At 49.8% G+C, this 16481-nt stretch overlaps 2 protein-coding genes across 4 annotated transcripts in view; one reads left to right on the top strand and one right to left on the bottom strand.

Annotated features, from left to right (window-relative positions):
• The window catches only part of CUTC (cutC copper transporter), a 49010-nt gene extending 41437 nt beyond the window's left edge, over positions 1 to 7573 (bottom strand). Inside the window, exon 1 of one of the 2 annotated variants that reach the window (XM_074999376.1) lies at positions 7502 to 7573. Coding sequence is in view for 1 of the 2 variants with exons in the window: in XM_074999375.1 (XP_074855476.1) it covers positions 7312 to 7357 (46 nt within the window). In the remaining variant the exon portion in view is untranslated. Of the gene's footprint in view, positions 1 to 7311; positions 7401 to 7501 lie in introns of those variants that run through there. The other variant, XM_074999375.1, reaches the window with a different exon arrangement.
• Positions 7574 to 7602: 29 nt separating this feature from the next.
• Positions 7603 to 15459, top strand: COX15 (cytochrome c oxidase assembly factor COX15). Of its 2 annotated transcripts, XM_074999373.1 has the most exons (8): positions 7603 to 7941; positions 10529 to 10651; positions 11275 to 11461; positions 11821 to 11988; positions 12957 to 13038; positions 13394 to 13548; positions 14593 to 14706; positions 15075 to 15459. In XM_074999373.1, the coding sequence occupies exons 1-8, from the start codon at positions 7637 to 7639 to the stop codon at positions 15204 to 15206; spliced, it is 1266 nt and encodes a 421-aa protein (XP_074855474.1). In that variant the 5' UTR covers positions 7603 to 7636; the 3' UTR covers positions 15207 to 15459. The 2 variants fall into 2 exon arrangements, with proteins under 2 accessions (XP_074855474.1, XP_074855475.1); XM_074999374.1 differs by lacking the exon at positions 7603 to 7941 and having other exon boundaries at positions 10530 to 10651; positions 11177 to 11461.
• Positions 15460 to 16481: the final 1022 nt, after the last annotated feature.

Here is a 16481-nt window from a genome sequence, read left to right as displayed (position 1 = left end):
AGGAGGGGGCTCCCAGTTGGGGTGTGAGGTCTAGGAGGGAGCTAGTGTGGTGGAGTGGGCTCAGGGCTGGGGTATGGTGCCATATCTGAGAGGGAGTTAGGGTACAGGGCTGAGGCCAGAGGTTGGCTTGTGGGGCGCATACCTGGGGCAGCTCCCATTTGGTGGTGTTGGAGGGAAGAAATGACTCTGCACAGTCCCAAACTCACCTGCATGCCCTACCCCTTGCAGTTCTCATTGGCGGAGAATCGTGGCCAATGGGAGCTGCAAGGATGGAGCTTCCTGTTGCTCGCAGTCCGGGGAGGAAGGAATAACAGTACATGGAGCCACCCCCAGAAAGGGCTGACCCAGAGCACAGGGGCTTTAGGGCCTGCAGCCCATGGGCCCAGACTAAGGGGCCTTCCTTAGCCTGGGGCCCTCTGATGCTGTCCTTAAAGCCCCTTTCTTAATCCAGCCCTGCTACTGCAGCTGGAAGTGCACATTCTCTTCCCCAGCCTTGGCACCTCCCTGCTGGGGTCAGAGGAGAGTCCCTACTCTGGCCACAACATCTCTCGCCGAGTGCTCACGGAGCACACCTCTCCCCCAGGTCTAACAGGTATGTTCCTCTGGGCCCAGCTGGGAGCTGCCACAGCTAGGACAGAGACATGCTCACCCACAGCTCTGAGGCTCTGCACAGGGCTTATTAGGCAGCTGCATGGCTGTGCAACTTGGAGTAAATTCTGGTATTGACTATACCTGCTTGCAGGTAATTTGATCCTGCAGCCCCACTTTGTAATGCCAAAGAACATAAGCATGGCCATGCTCACTCAGACCAATGGTCCATCCAGCTCAGAAACTTGTCTGCAAAGAGTGGCCAGTGCCTGGTATTGCAGAGGAAACGACAGAACAGAGCAATTATGAAGTGATGCCTTCTCTTGTTCAGCCCCAGTGCCTGCAGTTGGAGGTTCAGGGACACCCAGAGCATGGGCTTGAGTCCTCGACTAGCTTAGCTTACAGCCACTGATGGATGTAACCACCATTAAATTAACGAGAAGTCCTGTGGTACCTTACAGACTAACAGATAAGGTGCCACAGGACTTTTCATTGTTTTAGGGGATACAGACTAACACGGCTACCCCTCTGATACTTGTCTCTATGAAACTATAATTCCCTCTGAACCCACTCATACCATTGGCATTCACATGATCCCCTTGCAACCAGTTCCAAACACCGACTGTGCATTGTGTGAAGTACTTCCTTTAGTTTAAACGTGCTGCCTAGTAATTTCATCAGCCAACGCCTAGTTCTTGAATTATGTGATAGGCTAAACAACTGCTCCCTAGTCACTTTCTTAGCACCTGTCCTGATTTTACAGACATCTATCATACCCAGGGCTGTCCCTATGCACATGCAGCATACAAGACTGTGCAGGGCACCTGAAAATTTAAGGCATCCCAGGGATAGCAGTTAAGAGTGGGTCTGCTCACCCATGTGTAAGAGCTAAAACACCCCTACCTGCAGGTCTGGTGATGCCTCAAATTATGATGAAGTGACCACGCACCAGCTTCCCCACAATACCCGAGATGTTGGGGGAGTGGAGGGGAAGTGGTGCCAGGAAGGGCTCTGATTCCAAGTGGCAGCCTCTGTAACAGCCAGGCACTTAATCCTCTTCCTGCTGGCTTTCCCAGGCAGCTTCTATGCAGCATTGGCTCCAAGTAATGTGCCATAGGGAAGGGATGGATATGGAGAGTGTGAGGGCGTAAGGGTAGGGGGCAGGAACAAGTCACAGGAGGCAGGTGAAACAGGGAGTTGCATGGGCCCCATAAATCCTAAGAATTGCCCTGATCACAGCCCCCTTAATAATCTCTTTTCCAAGTTGAACAGTCCCAGTGTTAACTTCTCATGTAGAAGCAGAGCCATATCCCTAAGCATATGTGTTGCCCTTTCTGTATAGTCTCCAATTCTAACAGCAACGAAGGGTCCTGTGGCACCTTACAGACTAACAGAAAAGTTTTGAGCATGAGCTTTCGTGAGCACAGACTCACTTCATCAGATGCTGGTCTTGGAAATCTGCAGGGCCAGGTATAAATAAGCCAGAGCCAGGGTGGGGATAACAAGATTAGCTCAGTCAGCAAGGGTGAGGCTTACTACCAGCAGTTGATCTGGAGGTGTGAACACCAAGGGAGGGGAAGCTGCTTCTGTATTTAGCCAGCCACTCGCAGTCTTTGTTTAAGCCAGAGCTGAGGGCGTCGAATTTGCAGATGAATTGTAGCTCTTATATATCTTATATGTCTTATATCTTATAAGATATAACCGCATTTGCCCCAACCCCTCGGACAGAGACAAACACCTACAGGATCTCTACCAAGCATTCTTGAAACTGCAATACCCACCTGAGGAAGTGAAAAAACAGATCAACAGAGCCCAACGTGTACCACGAAGCCTCCTACTACGGGACAAGCCCCAGAGAGAAACCAACAGAACACCACTAGCCATCACCTACAGTCCTCAGCTAAAACCTCTACAGCGCATCATCAGGGATTTACAACCCATCCTGGACAATGATCCCCCACTTTCACAGGCCTTGGGAGGCAGACCAGTCCTTGTCCACAGACAACCTGCCAACCTGAAGCAAATCCTAACCAGCAACTATACACTGCACCACAGTCACTCTAACTCAGGGACCCATCCATGCAACAAACCTCGTTGCCAGCTCTGCCCACATATCCACACCAGCAACACCATTACAGGACCTAACCAGATCAGCCACACCATCGGGGGTTCATTCAGCTGCACATCTACCAATATAATTTATGCCATCATGTGCCAGCAATGCCCCTCTGCTATGTACATCGGACAAACTGGACAGTCTCTACGTAAAAGAATAAACGCGCACAAATCAGACATCAGAAATGGCAATATACAAAAACCCATAGGAGAGCACTTCAATCTCCCAGGCCACACAGTAGCAGACTTAAAAGTAGCTATCCTACAGCAGAGAAATTTCAGGACCAGACTCCAAAGAGAAATTTCTGAGCTACAATTCATCTGCAAATTCGACGCCCTCAGCTCTGGCTTAAACAAAGACTGCGAATGGCTGGCTAAATACAGAAGCAGCTTCCCCTCCCTTGGTGTTCACACCTCCAGATCAACTGCTGGTAGTAAGCCTCACCCTTGCTGACTGAGCTAATCTTGTTATCCCCACCCCGGCTCTGGCTTATTTATACCTGGCCCTGCGGATTTCCAAGACCAGCATCTGATGAAGTGAGTCTGTGCTCACGAAAGCTCATGCTCAAAACTTTTCTGTTGGTCTATAAGGTGCCACAGGACCCTTCGTTGCTGTTACAGATCCAGACTAACACAGCTACCCCTCTGATACTTGTCTCCAATTCTAATATATTCTTTCAGAGATGGGATGACCAGAACTGCACACAATATTCAAGTGTGAATGTACCATGGATTTATATAGCAACATGACATTTTCTATTTCATTATATATCCCTGTCTTAATAGTTCCTAACATTTTTTTTGACTGCTAACACATGCTGAGCAGCTGTTCTCAGAGAACTATCTACAATGACTCCAACATCTGTTTCTTGCATGGTAACAGCTAACATAGACCACATTTTAAGAATATAGTTGAGATTATTTTTCCCGATGTGCATTATTCTGCACTTATCAACACTGACTTTCACAAGTATCACAAGTGTAGGTGTGTCAGTCTGTATCCACAAAACCAACGAGGACTCTTGCAGCACTGTCCAGACTAACAGATTTATTTGGGCACAAGCTATCAGGAGCAAAAACCCACTTTTTCAGATGCATGCATGGTTAAGTCAATTAGGGTTAAGTCTCAATAGTTAACTGCCATGAAAAGACTAGTTAACTGAGTGATTGGACTGTCCAGAAAAGGGTATTGCCCTCACATAGTATAACATATTCATCACACTCACTCTCCCTTTTGTGTTTTTGTATTTGTTGTCACCAAATTAAACCGTGGCCTACACTTAGTGGTTCTGCCCCTTTGATAAAGGGGGAAAGCCTTTAGCTTTGACCCACTCATCCCATCCATGCCTATAGAAAAGACTAAATCTTGAAATAACATATGCGTGTAGAACAGGAAATGTTTAGTCAGACACAGCGGCTACATCTACACTACCATCAGCTCATGGGAATAAGGGGACTTCGAAGTAGGCGAGGTCCTTTCGAAAATGAGCCCCGTTGGGACAAGCCGCACGGCGGCGAGGTACATCAATTTCGAAGTGCCGCGGCTGCCCGCATGCTAATGAAGTGCTTAATATGTAGTTCAGCGCTTCATTAGTAAACTTCAAAATGGCCATTTGTGTGGCAATTTTGAAGCTTGGGGCTAGTGTAGACACGGCCAATCAGATTATTTCATTTTTGGGTCTGTTATATTTCTCTGTTCTGGGGACATGTAAGTACACTTACACTGTAACTTTCCAAACAACTCAAGGGAAGCAATTTTTTTAAATTATTTAATTTTGTCAGCTGTTCTGTTACACCTAGCAACCAAGTAATGTGTCACCACATGTGGGGTTTTTTGTTGCTAATAAATGTCACTCTTAAGACCATGATCTGGTTCCAGTGTCCTAGAAGATGGGAGGGTCTGTGTGCATGTGCCTAACACCACAAAGCTGAACTACAAAACAAAATTAGCTTTCAAGCTCTATGCCAGAGGAAGGGTTAAAAGAGCTTGAGGGTACCTCACAGGAAGAAATTCTCAAGAGCACCCTCTTGGGTTCTTACAGGGCAGCTTTGCATTGGGGTGGTGGCAGCAATAGCAATCCAAGGCCAGGGAACCTGTGACCTTGGGGAGAATCTTTAGTAGTACAAGTAGTAGTACAAGTCTTTAGTAGCAAGGTATTTTAAAGTCTCTTGTGGATTCCAAACTTCTGCACTTGGAGTGCCAGGGGGTGAATAGTCTTGACGGTGGACGACAGTTGGAACACCAGGACTTCAGATAAGCAGTGGCCTTTAGTGGAGACTGCAGGGCTGCCTTCCCCTCATTTCCAGTAACTTACAAGTATCTACATGCTTTTTTACAGCAAAGTGCTACTTTACTGCTTTTTTGTTTTGATAGTATGTAGACTAGCATGGCTTTCTCTGTTACTTTTTTACAGTGATGAATTTGAGATGCCAGAAAGAAAGTGGTAACGCTAGTGGCAATTCAGATATTTCTTGAGCAGTGGGGGGGGGGTGTGTGTGTGTGTGTGTAAATTTTGGTCCCCTTCCCTTCTCAATAAGGAAAGTAATCAGTCCTTTCTCAGCAGCAGAGCATCCCCTCCATTTGACTCAGAGGGCCCATATGCTGATGCCACCCGGGCTACGTCTACACTAGCCCCAAACTTTGAAATGGCCACGCAAATGCCCATTTCGAAGTCTACTAATGAAGCGCTGAAATGCATATTCAGTGCTTCATTAGCATGCGGGCGGCTGCGGCGCTTCAAAATTGACGCAGCTCGCCGCCACACGGCTCGTGCCAACGGGGCTCCTTTTCGAAAGGAGCCCGCCTACTTCGGAGTCCCCTTATTCCCATGAGCAGATGTAGGTGGGGTCAATTAAAAAAGGAGCCCCGTCAGGGTGAGCTGCATCAATTTCGAAGCGCTGTGGCCACCCGCATGCTAATGAAGTGCTGAATATGCATTTCAGCGCTTCATTAGTAAACTTCGAAATGGCCATTTGCATGGCCATTTCGAAGTTTGGGGCTAGTGTAGACACGGCCCCGGAGTCAAGTCCACCAGAGACCTCCCGGGCGCTCTGCTGCACAGAAACACACTATGGCTACGTCTACACTAACCCCAAACTTTGAAATGGCCACGCAAATGCCCATTTTCAAGTTTACTAACAAAGCATTGAAATACATATTCAGCGCTTCATTAGCATGCGGGCAGCCGCAGCACTTCGAAATTGAAGCACCTCACCGCTGCGTGGCTCACCCCAACGGGGCTCCTTTTCAAAAGGACCCCGCCTACTTCGAAGTCCCCTTATTCCCATGAGCGGAGTGGAGGGCGCCCTGGCGATGGAGCGACGGGGGCATAAATGGGGCTTGGGGGCCGGAAGTTCATAGGAATAAGCTCATGGGAATAAGGGGACTTCGAAATGGCCACGCAAATGGCCCTTTTGAAGTTTATTAATGAAGTGCTGAAATACATATTCAGCGCTTCATTAGCATGCGGGTGGCCGCAGCACTTTGAAATTGACGTGCCTTGCTGTCACGTGGCTCGTCCCAATGGGGCTCCTTTTCTAAAGGACCCCGCCTACTTCGAAGTCCCCTTATTCCCATGAGCTTATTCCTATGAACTTCCGGCCCCCAAGCCCCATTTATGCCCCCGTCGCTCCATTGCCAGGGCGCCCTCCACTCCGCTCATGGGAATAAGGGGACTTCGAAGTAGGCGCGGTCCTTTAGAAAAGGAGCCCCGTTGGGGCGAGCCACGCGACAGCAAGGCATGTCAATTTCAAAGTGCGGCGGCCACCCGCATGCTAATGAAGCACTGAATATGTATTTCAGCACTTCATTAATAAACTTCAAAATGGCCATTTGCGTGGCCATTTCGAAGTTTGGCGCACGTGTAGACACGGCCTGTAAGACACAACCACGCCACTCTGGACTGTTCTGACAGCAGCTGTACTACATGTGGGACCTCCGCTTGAGAGAGACCGAGCCAAGACCCCTTACTCTGCGACCTATGGAGCTCTAAGCAAGTGCAAACAGCTTGGGACTGCGGGGGACATGTCCCTCCACACAGCTCCTCTCCAACGAGTGCCACTACAGCGGCACCAGGTGACCCGTCGGCTCCCCGGAACGTTGCCACAGAAACGCTTTGTTTGGTTCTACGTCCTTCAGTCACGTCGAAGCTCTCGGGCTGGGACACTGGGGAGCAAAACCACGAGCGCATCGGGCAGCGCCGCGCACGTCAAGCGGAGCGCCCCTCAGCAAAGCCGCGTGCCTGGGCACCCCGGGCAGCAGGCAGTGCTCAGCGGCCGGGAACCCCAGCGCCTCCTCTGCGGGCCCCCGGGCGCGGCGCGGCGCGGCGCGGCGCGGCCCTGCCCTAGACGCGCCCTCCATGCTGGTACGCTAGGCCCCCGCGCTTCAGGCGGTGCGAGCGCTGGGCCCGGCGCGCAGAACCGCACTGACTCCGGAGGAAGCCGCCCCCGGTCACACGCAGCCACGGCCGGGCTCCGCCTCCCGGGAGCCCGCTACCCGCACGCGACAGCGTAGCCGGCCCCGAGCCCTATATCACATCCCACCCTCTCGGCTCCGCCCATCGGCAGGATTTCCGGCACCCATTTCCGGAACAATCTCCGCCCGCTCACCCGAACTTCCGGCCCCCGAGCCCCATTTCCGCCCCCGTCGCTCCATAGCCAGGGCGCCCTCCACTCCGCTGCTCGGGAGGCCACGAAGCGAATTCGCTCTGGTCACGTGTACAGAAGGAAGCCCCGCCCCTGAGTCACGTGCCCCCCCCCGAAGATTTGGGCCCCGCCTTCGCCTCAGACGTGCCCTCACCTCTCCTCACTGCGTGCGAGGCGCTCCCTATTCCCTGTCACGTGCTGGATTGTCATGGCGACGGCTGGGCGGGCCCGGAAATGTTGACTCGTTTTCCGGGTCAGGGGTCGAGCGCCTGTTTCCCTTGTGCTCGTGATGCTGCGGGTGGCGCTGGGGGGAGTGCGGGTCCTGCTGCCGGGGCGGGGGGGCGCCGGGGCCCAGGTAAGGGCGGCGTCGCGGCTGCTCTGCCCCGGGGGCGCCGGCTCGGGGCCCTCCTGCCCGCTCGCCGCCCTGCCCCCCTCGCTGTCCCGGCTGCGACGTCTCGGGTGGTGGCAGCGGCGCGCCGCCTCTGGAGCCTCTGCCCGTTCCGGCGCCGGCGCCGCAGAGCGGCTCGTGGGGCGCTGGCTCGTGGTGTGCAGCGGCACCGTGGCCGGGGCAGTTGTGCTGGGCGGTGTGACCAGGTGAGAGCGGCCGGCGGCGGCGGCGGCGGCGTGTTCCCTTAGCCCGGCCGGTGCTGTGCGCTGCCCCGTGCCGCGCGGGGCCCTGCGCAGGGCCTGCCTGCCTTGCGCTCAGCACAGGCACTGCAGCAGCTGCCTTCTGCCCGCGTCCCTCGCCCGCTTCTCGGGCACACCCAGCCCTGCAGAACACGCTCATGACCTGCTTCCACGCCCCTTCCACGCAACTGCCTGCGCTGCTCTCTTTGTGCTGTGCCACCCTGTCCTCGCAGACCTGCGTGGTTTCTCATGCCTGCCCCTCAAGCGTGGTTTTGGGGACACTGAGACAGAGCCCAGGTCTTGTCCTTTGCAGCCATATCTTCCATTAACTGCCTTTCCGTTGTACCTTTCTGTTCTCTTCTCCCATATTGCCCTGGGGGCATCCCTCCATCCTGACTTGTTCTCCAAAGCTCAGTGCTCTTCTCTTAATTCCTGCACACTTCGTGAGGTGTCCCTTCTTTGCAGTAGAGCATTAAGGAATTGATGGGAAAATATAATAGAATATTGATTGCAGCCAAGCAAACAAATGGGTGAAGGAACTTTGTGTTTATCGTTCTCACAGTACATTTTATTTGGGACCTGTTCCTCTTTCCTTTATTTGTATGTTATCTGTTTAGATTGTCTTCATGCCTGTCTGTGCACCACCACATGACTAGTGCTATACAAACCATGGTTACCGCCAATCTTGTCTGAACTGCTTTGAATCTACAGCAATCTGTTGTATGTGACCTGTGATTTATTTCTTCAACTCAAAATGAATAGTAGCTTACTGATCCCATTCCTTTTCCATCAGTAAGCCCATCTACTCCTTTAATTGCAGGCATTCCTCTAGGGCAGTGGTTCCCAAACTTTCAACATCACGCCTCCCTTTTGATTTTTGAGTAAATATCACACCCCCACCTCTTTTTTACCACTGGCCAGCTGCCTGTGAGCCAGCTGCCTGAGGCCCTCCCTCAAAGCCAGGGAGCGTCAGCCCCTCATCTAACTCCATTCTCCTCCTCCTCCCCAACACACACTCGCTCACCTTTGCAGGAGGCAGATAGTGCCACATGGGCCTTCACTGGCTGCCTGCATTTTGTAGTGGCTGCGCTGGGTCACCCATGTGAAATGGCAGGGCCTGAGAACCAGAAGCAAGGGCCAGCTTTTTCTTTGGGTGTAGGAAGTGACAGGGGAGGAAGGACTGAGTTGCCTCATGTCCCCTCCCCATGCAATTTTTTCATGCCCTCCAGTTTGGGAAACCATGCTCAAGGGACAGGAGGTTTCTGTCATACACCCTGCCTTTCTCTTCTTTCTGTGATAGTCTCTGATCTCTGTTGCAGCCTCATTCTTCCTGCTGAGACCTTTATGCAGGGTTGAATGGCGACAGATATGAGGACAACACCCTTCCCACTAGACACGCAGGGCTGCCTGGTAGGACTTCCTCTAGCTTACATCGCCCCCCAATGTCAATTTGTTGTTTCCACCTCTGATAACTCTTCTGGCCTGGTTCATAGTAGAGTCCTTCATCCCTGCGATTTTTGCTGTTGAAGTGTGGCTGCAGTCCATCAAGGGAAGTGCTGCAGTTACCCGTACAAATTTCTCATCCCTTCCACACTCGGGGACATACACACCCTACCCAATCTATAGGGCTCAAGGAATGACCCTGTTAATTTAAACTCCCACCCTTACCCAGTTCCTAGGGCTCAAGGTGTAATTCCTTGCAAGTGTGCAGGATCTGTGCCACTGAAAAAGCCTTACACAGTAATAGTCTTATTCTCTATTTACAATTACTAAGGAAGCAAAATACATGCTAAGATCCTGATAAGGCAGGCAGACTTCCCCTGTCTGGACAGACAAAGTCACTTTCTGGATGCTGGTTGCTGCACCTTGGGGTCTCGGGAAGTGAGTCCTCCCTACGGTGTTCCTTCTTCGATATTTCCTGCTTGATGTTCTGTTTTTTTTTCTTTTTCCTTCTTCGACCCCAGTTTAAGTAGTGAAACTTGAGTACTGCTTAGCCATACCTTGACCAATTATTTTAGTATAATTTTACTAACCAGTTGTAACCTATTGTAACAGAATTACCTTACCAATCATAACCCTCCACCTTAACTGATTTACACCTAACAAAATTAATTATACAGCAGACAAGAGCAATTACAAACCAGACAGAGAATATACAGAAAACAGTAGAAAAGTGAAGACAGTCATAGAATGGTGATTTCACCACCTCAGCTATTGATAAGTCATTGCTTACCAGATGAAATGCTGTTAGCTAAGTTTTCTTTACCCATCTTGTGATCTGTTTAACAGTGGGTGGCATTAGGATGTGGTCTTCTTCTCAACAGCCTGATGTGATAATACTGTACTGAAATGTAGATGGAATGTGAGTATGTGACCTGTTAACTTCACAGTTAACAACTGATGTTTTTTAGTCTGGATGCAAATGAGCTCTAGGCCTCTCAATATGGCTAGAGAAACCATATTGGTTATACTGTTACACTGTCAGCACTCTCCTCATTTTGGTCAAGCAGTTCACTCCCAAGGAGTCACACTGGTGTCTGTCTGTTCCTCCTAGGCTGACAGAGTCTGGGCTTTCCATGGTTGACTGGCATCTGGTGAGGGGCATGAAGCCCCCCCAGACACAGCAGGAATGGGAGGCTGAGTTCCAAAAATACCAGCAGTTTCCAGAATTTAAAATGTAAGTGCTTGTAGGCTCCATACAGAAGGAGTGGGATGGGACAAGGAATAGTCTCTTTTTTTATGTTCACAGAGCCTAGACTGACTGAGAGTTAGTTGCATAAGGCTCTTTCTATGGGAATGGAAATGTTTTCCATCACCAATAAGGTGCACTCAGTACCTAGCTGGCAGTGATCCAAAGTTGGGTTCTCAGCCCTGGGTGTTAATATCTCCCCATTAGACTCTGACAATGGGCCTGTCTGATCTGACTTGTTTTTTCCTCTTTTGATATGTACTATCGATAATGGGCCATTTCCACCTTGCTGAATAGACCTTGCCAGCTCTGACCCTCCCTTTTACTGGGACTCCACTCTTTAAATACCCCTCTGGGGCCTCCGCCTTCACTCATGCATCTCATGAAGCGGGTCTTTGCCCATGAAAGCTTATGCTCCAAATTATCTGTTAGTCTATAAGGTGCCACAGGACTTCTTGTTCTCAAAGTTGGGTTTGGCACTCATCTTCCCTGGCTATCCCTTTTCTTTCCCAGGCAAAGAAAAACCCTGTGGAATTGGGAGTGTGAAGGAGAGCCATGGTTCCATACTATGGATCTTCTTCTTTATTCTTCTGCTCTACCTTCTTCAACAGCCTGAATCATGACATGACATTGACAGAGTTCAAGTTCATCTGGTACATGGAGTATTCACACCGCATGTGGGGTCGGGTTGTAGGTTTGGCCTATGTTCTGCCTGCTGTCTACTTCTGGAGAAAAGGCTGGCTCAGCCACCGAATGAAGGGACGTGTTCTTGCTCTCTGTGGGCTTGTCTGCTTCCAGGTAAGGGACTTCTGCGGCTCCTAGGGTGTGTAGCATTGGCTCTGGGGGCTTCTGTGAGATAGTGATGTACAGAGGTGATGCCTAACTAAGTATTTTTTGAGTGGTAGGGTGAGATCGTGGCATCTATGAGGGCTTTGGGTGGTGGTGTTGATAGTAGAAGCATGCTATTGTACAGCTAGCACCTGTGTGGTGCTTGAGGTCAGTGCTGGGATAGGCTGCTTATCTTACCCTTCACCCTTGACACAAAGGTGGGTGGGTAACCCTAACCCTTTGTTTCTCCCAGCACAGGCTATGTGGGCGGGGGGGCTGTGTTTTTGCCCCTCAGTAGCTCTCATGTTATTTCTTTGGTCCTTTGGCAGGGACTGTTAGGCTGGTACATGGTGAAGAGTGGATTGGAAGAGAAGCCGGATTCTCATGACATCCCCCGAGTCAGTCAGTACCGTCTAGCAGCACATCTTGGCTCTGCACTCATTTTGTACTGTGCCAGCCTGTGGAGTGGACTCTCCCTGCTGCTCCCACAGCACAGAGTAAGCAGTTCAGGCATGATATATGGGGAGGTCAGCAGCACAGTGTCGGTGCAAGAACCTGAGGGATGGATGGGTAGTTGGGGTTCCTAGGCTGCTCAAAATATCTGTGTTTTAAGGAGGAGCTTTTGGGCATGGGGAGCGTGAATGGTGGTAACTCAGCCCTCACATATCTGCTTCTGGTTTAACTTTGTTTTGATAAAGTATATTACAAAACATTCTTCTGTATCGAGTGGCTAACAGTGAGGCTGATCTCCTTTAGCATCCCATTCTGTCCAGATTGACAGTGTTATCTCACCCTTATTTTGCCCCTGGTACTAATTCACTGGGATATGTGGCTAAAAGCAGACAGTTCAGAGCTCTTTGGCTTAGATACGTTGTTCCCCTAAGGAGGAAGTAAGAAGCATTGGAGTATCCCCAGAGTCAGGATATTTGGCCAGGGAGGGGAAGGGACAGGACTGTCCTGCATCAGGGTTGGATTGAGTGCCAGGGCACTGTTCCAGTAATTTTCTACTGGCTTCATTGTTTTCTGTAGGATTAAAGATTCCACAAGGCTAGTTGGTGAGGTTGCAAAAAGTGCAACTCTGTTGAACTGGTGTTACTGAGCCTGATCTGAGTTGACAATAACGTACAGCTAAGTATGGTGCCTAACACTTCTACCACGTCTATTCTCTGACTTGAGAGTGGGTAGCTGTGGTGGTCTGCAGCGTCACAAAACCATAGCACCATAGAGACTAACATTTATTTATTAGGTAATGAGCTTTTGTGGACATCCTCAGAAGTAGGGCTTACCCACAAAAGCTCATTACCTAATAACTAAATATGCTAGTCTTTAAGGTGCTAGAGGGCAGCTTGTTTTTTCCACTGACTTGGATTCTGAGTGATGACTTTAGTCTTGACTTGTTAGGCCCCAGAAAGTTTGTAGGTTTTTTGGTTTTGTTTTTATTTTTTCCCTGGCTTGTGTTTTACAGTTACCTGAAACCCATGAGCTCCTCCGCCTGAGAAGATTTGCTCATGGGACAACAGGTCTTGTCTTCCTCACTGCTCTCTCAGGTAAGGGCCTCTCCTATGTGACCCTCCTTTCCCTGTTCCTCTACTGCCAGGGTGGAATACAGCAAAGAATCCCCATAAAGTTTGATGTTCCGTGGAGGTGTTGCTCCTTTCACATGCATGGGCACCTTAGAATTGCTATTGACGGTCCCAGATAGAGCAGATGGAACATCTGCCGGACAGCCTGTGTAACAGACTGCCGCTGTGTAATCCACCGGGGTGTTGCCTTGGGAGGAGGAGTGCAACACCAGACTGTCGTGCCCTCAAATCCAGCTCCAAACTCACTCTAGAGGCTACCCTGTTATGGCACTCGTGTCCCTGGTGTGTTAGTCCTTAACTCTTCTCTCTGGGATTGCAGGTGCCTTTGTGGCAGGACTGGATGCAGGCCTTGTGTATAACTCCTTCCCCAAGATGGGGGAGCGCTGGATCCCAGATGATCTCCTCTCTTTCTCCCCAGTGCTGAGGAATATCTTTGAGAATCCAACCGCTGTGCAGTTTAATCACAGACTGTTGGTAAGTGCTGCCCAGCCTCTTCTGGGGCCGGGCCATTCTTTTGTAGTTTTTCCTACATTGTCCTCCTTATGGCAGACTGCTCCTTTCCGGCTGTCCCTTACACTGTGTGTGGAATGAATTGCAGGGCGTCATATGCAAGGTGCCTATGTTTTGGGAACTGATTTCTGTCCAAAGGAGGACACGTGGTCAGTGTCAGTCCCTCTAACTTTTTCCATCCATGTGCAGAATACTTTTTATGTGCACCGTGGCATGTGCCGTAGAAACACATGCTGCCAGCTGAAGCAGCTGTGGGCACTCTGCTAATCAGCTGGGGTGGCACCTGAATCTTGCTTCAGTGGCTGCCCAAGCACACAGCTTATGGGGAACACTGCACATGGTCTTGTAGCTGGCATGAGTTTCCTCTTTATCTGTGAGGTAGTCTGCTTGCTGGAGGAGTGGTGGCTTTCTTCTACACCTGGCTTCCACCCAGAAGAGACTTGTTGAGCCCATCTCTCTCCTTGCCTCAGTTTCCCCAATCTGTAAGCTTGCGGATAAAGATGTCAGGTTCTTCATAAAGTGTTCTGAGAATCCTGGATGAAATAAAATCTGGATATCTATCCATAAAGGATTGGATACTACGAAGGGAACACATTACTTGAAATACCTTTACACTTAGAATGGTGTCCAGTTATAAAGCTTTGCGTAAATACTAACTCAGCTAGCTGCTTGTGCAAGGTCATATGAGTTTTCCTGATACCAGCAATGTCATGGACTGAACAGTAGTTGACACCACAGAGTGAGAGGAGAATACAGATGAGCATATTGAATTGTGATGGGTGTCATGTAGGGGGAGACAATGGTCAGAGTTGAATCTGGCATTAATGAACATCTTCACTGAGAGTGTGGCACTGGTGGTGGTAGATGTAGCTGCCGATGTGTTTCTGAAACTTAATGTTGCACCATAAAACTTTATTTTACTTCACATGGGGTGTGGTAATCTACTTGCAGCTGCCCTGTTGTGTGTGATTGCTTCTGCAAATAACTGCTAGCTTCTTCCTGCTCTAGGGGATCTCCACAGTCATTGCCATCACAGCACTCTATCTCCTTTCTCGGAAGATCCTCCTACCACGCAGAATCAAGATTGCTGTGGCCTCCTTACTAGCCGTGGCATATACACAGGTATTGTCTCCTCTTCTCTGCCTAGCACTATGCTGTTTTGACACATGCAGCAGAAGTAGCTTTGTCTACTCAGAGCTGGTGTGTGGAGCTGCACAGTCAGTAGGAAAGTGAACCATGGCAGTAACTGAAGGGTAAAGGCTAAGCAGATCCAGATGCTTGTGGCACAGTTTGTCCTACAGTGGAGGATAAGGAGTCTGGGTCTTGACACTTTTAATCTGTGGAGCCTATTTCTCTTCCAGTGGATAGGGTTGTGACTGGGAACGTGAGGATTGCTGGAAATGTATTGACAGGCACACCCCATGGTGTGCTTTAAAACAGCAGTGCTGGTTTTGCTGTTTCTCTCCTCACTCATGGGTGCTTCTTGACAGGTGGGCCTGGGCATCAGCACCCTTCTGCTGTATGTCCCAACTCCTCTGGCTGCCACTCACCAGTCGGGCTCCCTGGCACTACTCACTGTGGCACTATGGCTTATGAATGAACTGCGTCGGGTCCCAAAATAGCCTGGCTTCAGCTGTGCACTCCAAGGAAGTCTTGTTTTTTTCCCATCTGCACCGATGTTGATGCTCTCTGCCTGGTTGCTTTTTTATGTGGTGACTTGATGGGATTCGATGGATCTCTGAGTGAGTGGCGTGTTCTACAAGCCCGAATTTAGACTGACCATTTGCTGGTCTGTTTACTGGGACAGATTTTTGATTGTAAGATCGTGGGCACTTTCGATTGTACACTTTGTAACATAAATTAATTTGTTTATCAGTCTGCTTGTCTTTGGCTGGGTACCTAAATCATGGTACTGGGAAGTGACTGGGAGCAGCTAGGATGGCATTTTTCTGTGGTGGCAGCTGGTGTAGAATTATAGGATTGCAAGAGCCATTACACTCCCCACTGAGCCCAATGATCTTGCCGTCTTTCTGTCCACCTTACAGTCCACTTATCAAGTCAATTTGATAAAAGATTGGATAAATCCAATCCATTTATCCAATGCTTTATCAAAGGCTTTGTTAAAGTCAAGGTATATCACATCCAGTGCCTTTCTCATAGCCACAGAGCCAGTTGCCTCATCATAGAAGGCAGTCAGGTTGGTCAGGCATGACTTGTCCTTGGTGAATCAACATTGACTATTCCTGATCACGTTCTCCTCTTCCAAGTGCTTCAAAATGGATTCCTTAAGGAAACCCTCCATCGTTTTTCTGGGGACAGAGGTGAGGTCTGTAGTTCCCTGGATTCTCCTTCTTCCCGTTTTTTTTGCCTTTTTCCAATCATCCAAAGTTTTGTCAGTCACCCCCCCCTCCCAATAAACTAGTGGAGGTGTACATACCACCACTCTGTTTTGTTACCAAATAAAACCACCTTGACAACCTTCGGAGCTTTTCAGGGCACAGTTATACTGACAGAATATCAGTGTGTAGATAGTGCCCTCATTATGTCTCTGTACATGGCCTCCAGCAGGTGTCCCCAGTGCCCATCCTGACTGTTCTGGTCAGCAATTTGAACTCTCCTGTCCTGTACCTAGTATGCAGGCATCCAGTCCTCCCCTTTCAGACTCAGTTTTGAAATTCCACTTCTTGTTTGGTGTGGACATTGCATTTTCCAGCTGCCCATGATGCCTCCATGCAGCAAACACTGTAATGCTTGGCACACACCAGAGGTGTTTGATCTGCTAGGTCTGGGGAGAAGGGCTGTCCCAAGGGGGGAATGGGGTCTGGGCAACCCACCCAATGCTCCAGGTGCAGGACCTTCAGCAATCTCACCCTCTGGTGCTGCAGGTCCTGCCCCTT

Source organism: Carettochelys insculpta, chromosome 7 (assembly GCF_033958435.1).
Source record: "Carettochelys insculpta isolate YL-2023 chromosome 7, ASM3395843v1, whole genome shotgun sequence".
Classification (NCBI taxonomy): domain Eukaryota; kingdom Metazoa; phylum Chordata; order Testudines; family Carettochelyidae; genus Carettochelys; species Carettochelys insculpta.
Note: the sequence above shows the minus strand (reverse complement) of the source record. Positions and strands in the feature narration are given on the sequence as shown.

Bases quoted from the DNA above. Each gene is read 5' to 3' on its own strand.
- COX15 (XM_074999373.1), top strand. From the start codon at position 7,637: ATGCTGCGGGTGGCGCTGGGGGGAGTGCGGGTCCTGCTGCCGGGGCGG. The intron at 11,462-11,820 runs GTAAGGGACTTC...GTCCTTTGGCAG, and splicing joins GTGGGCTTGTCTGCTTCCAG to GGACTGTTAGGCTGGTACAT. The intron at 13,039-13,393 runs GTAAGGGCCTCT...CTGGGATTGCAG, and splicing joins CTTCCTCACTGCTCTCTCAG to GTGCCTTTGTGGCAGGACTG.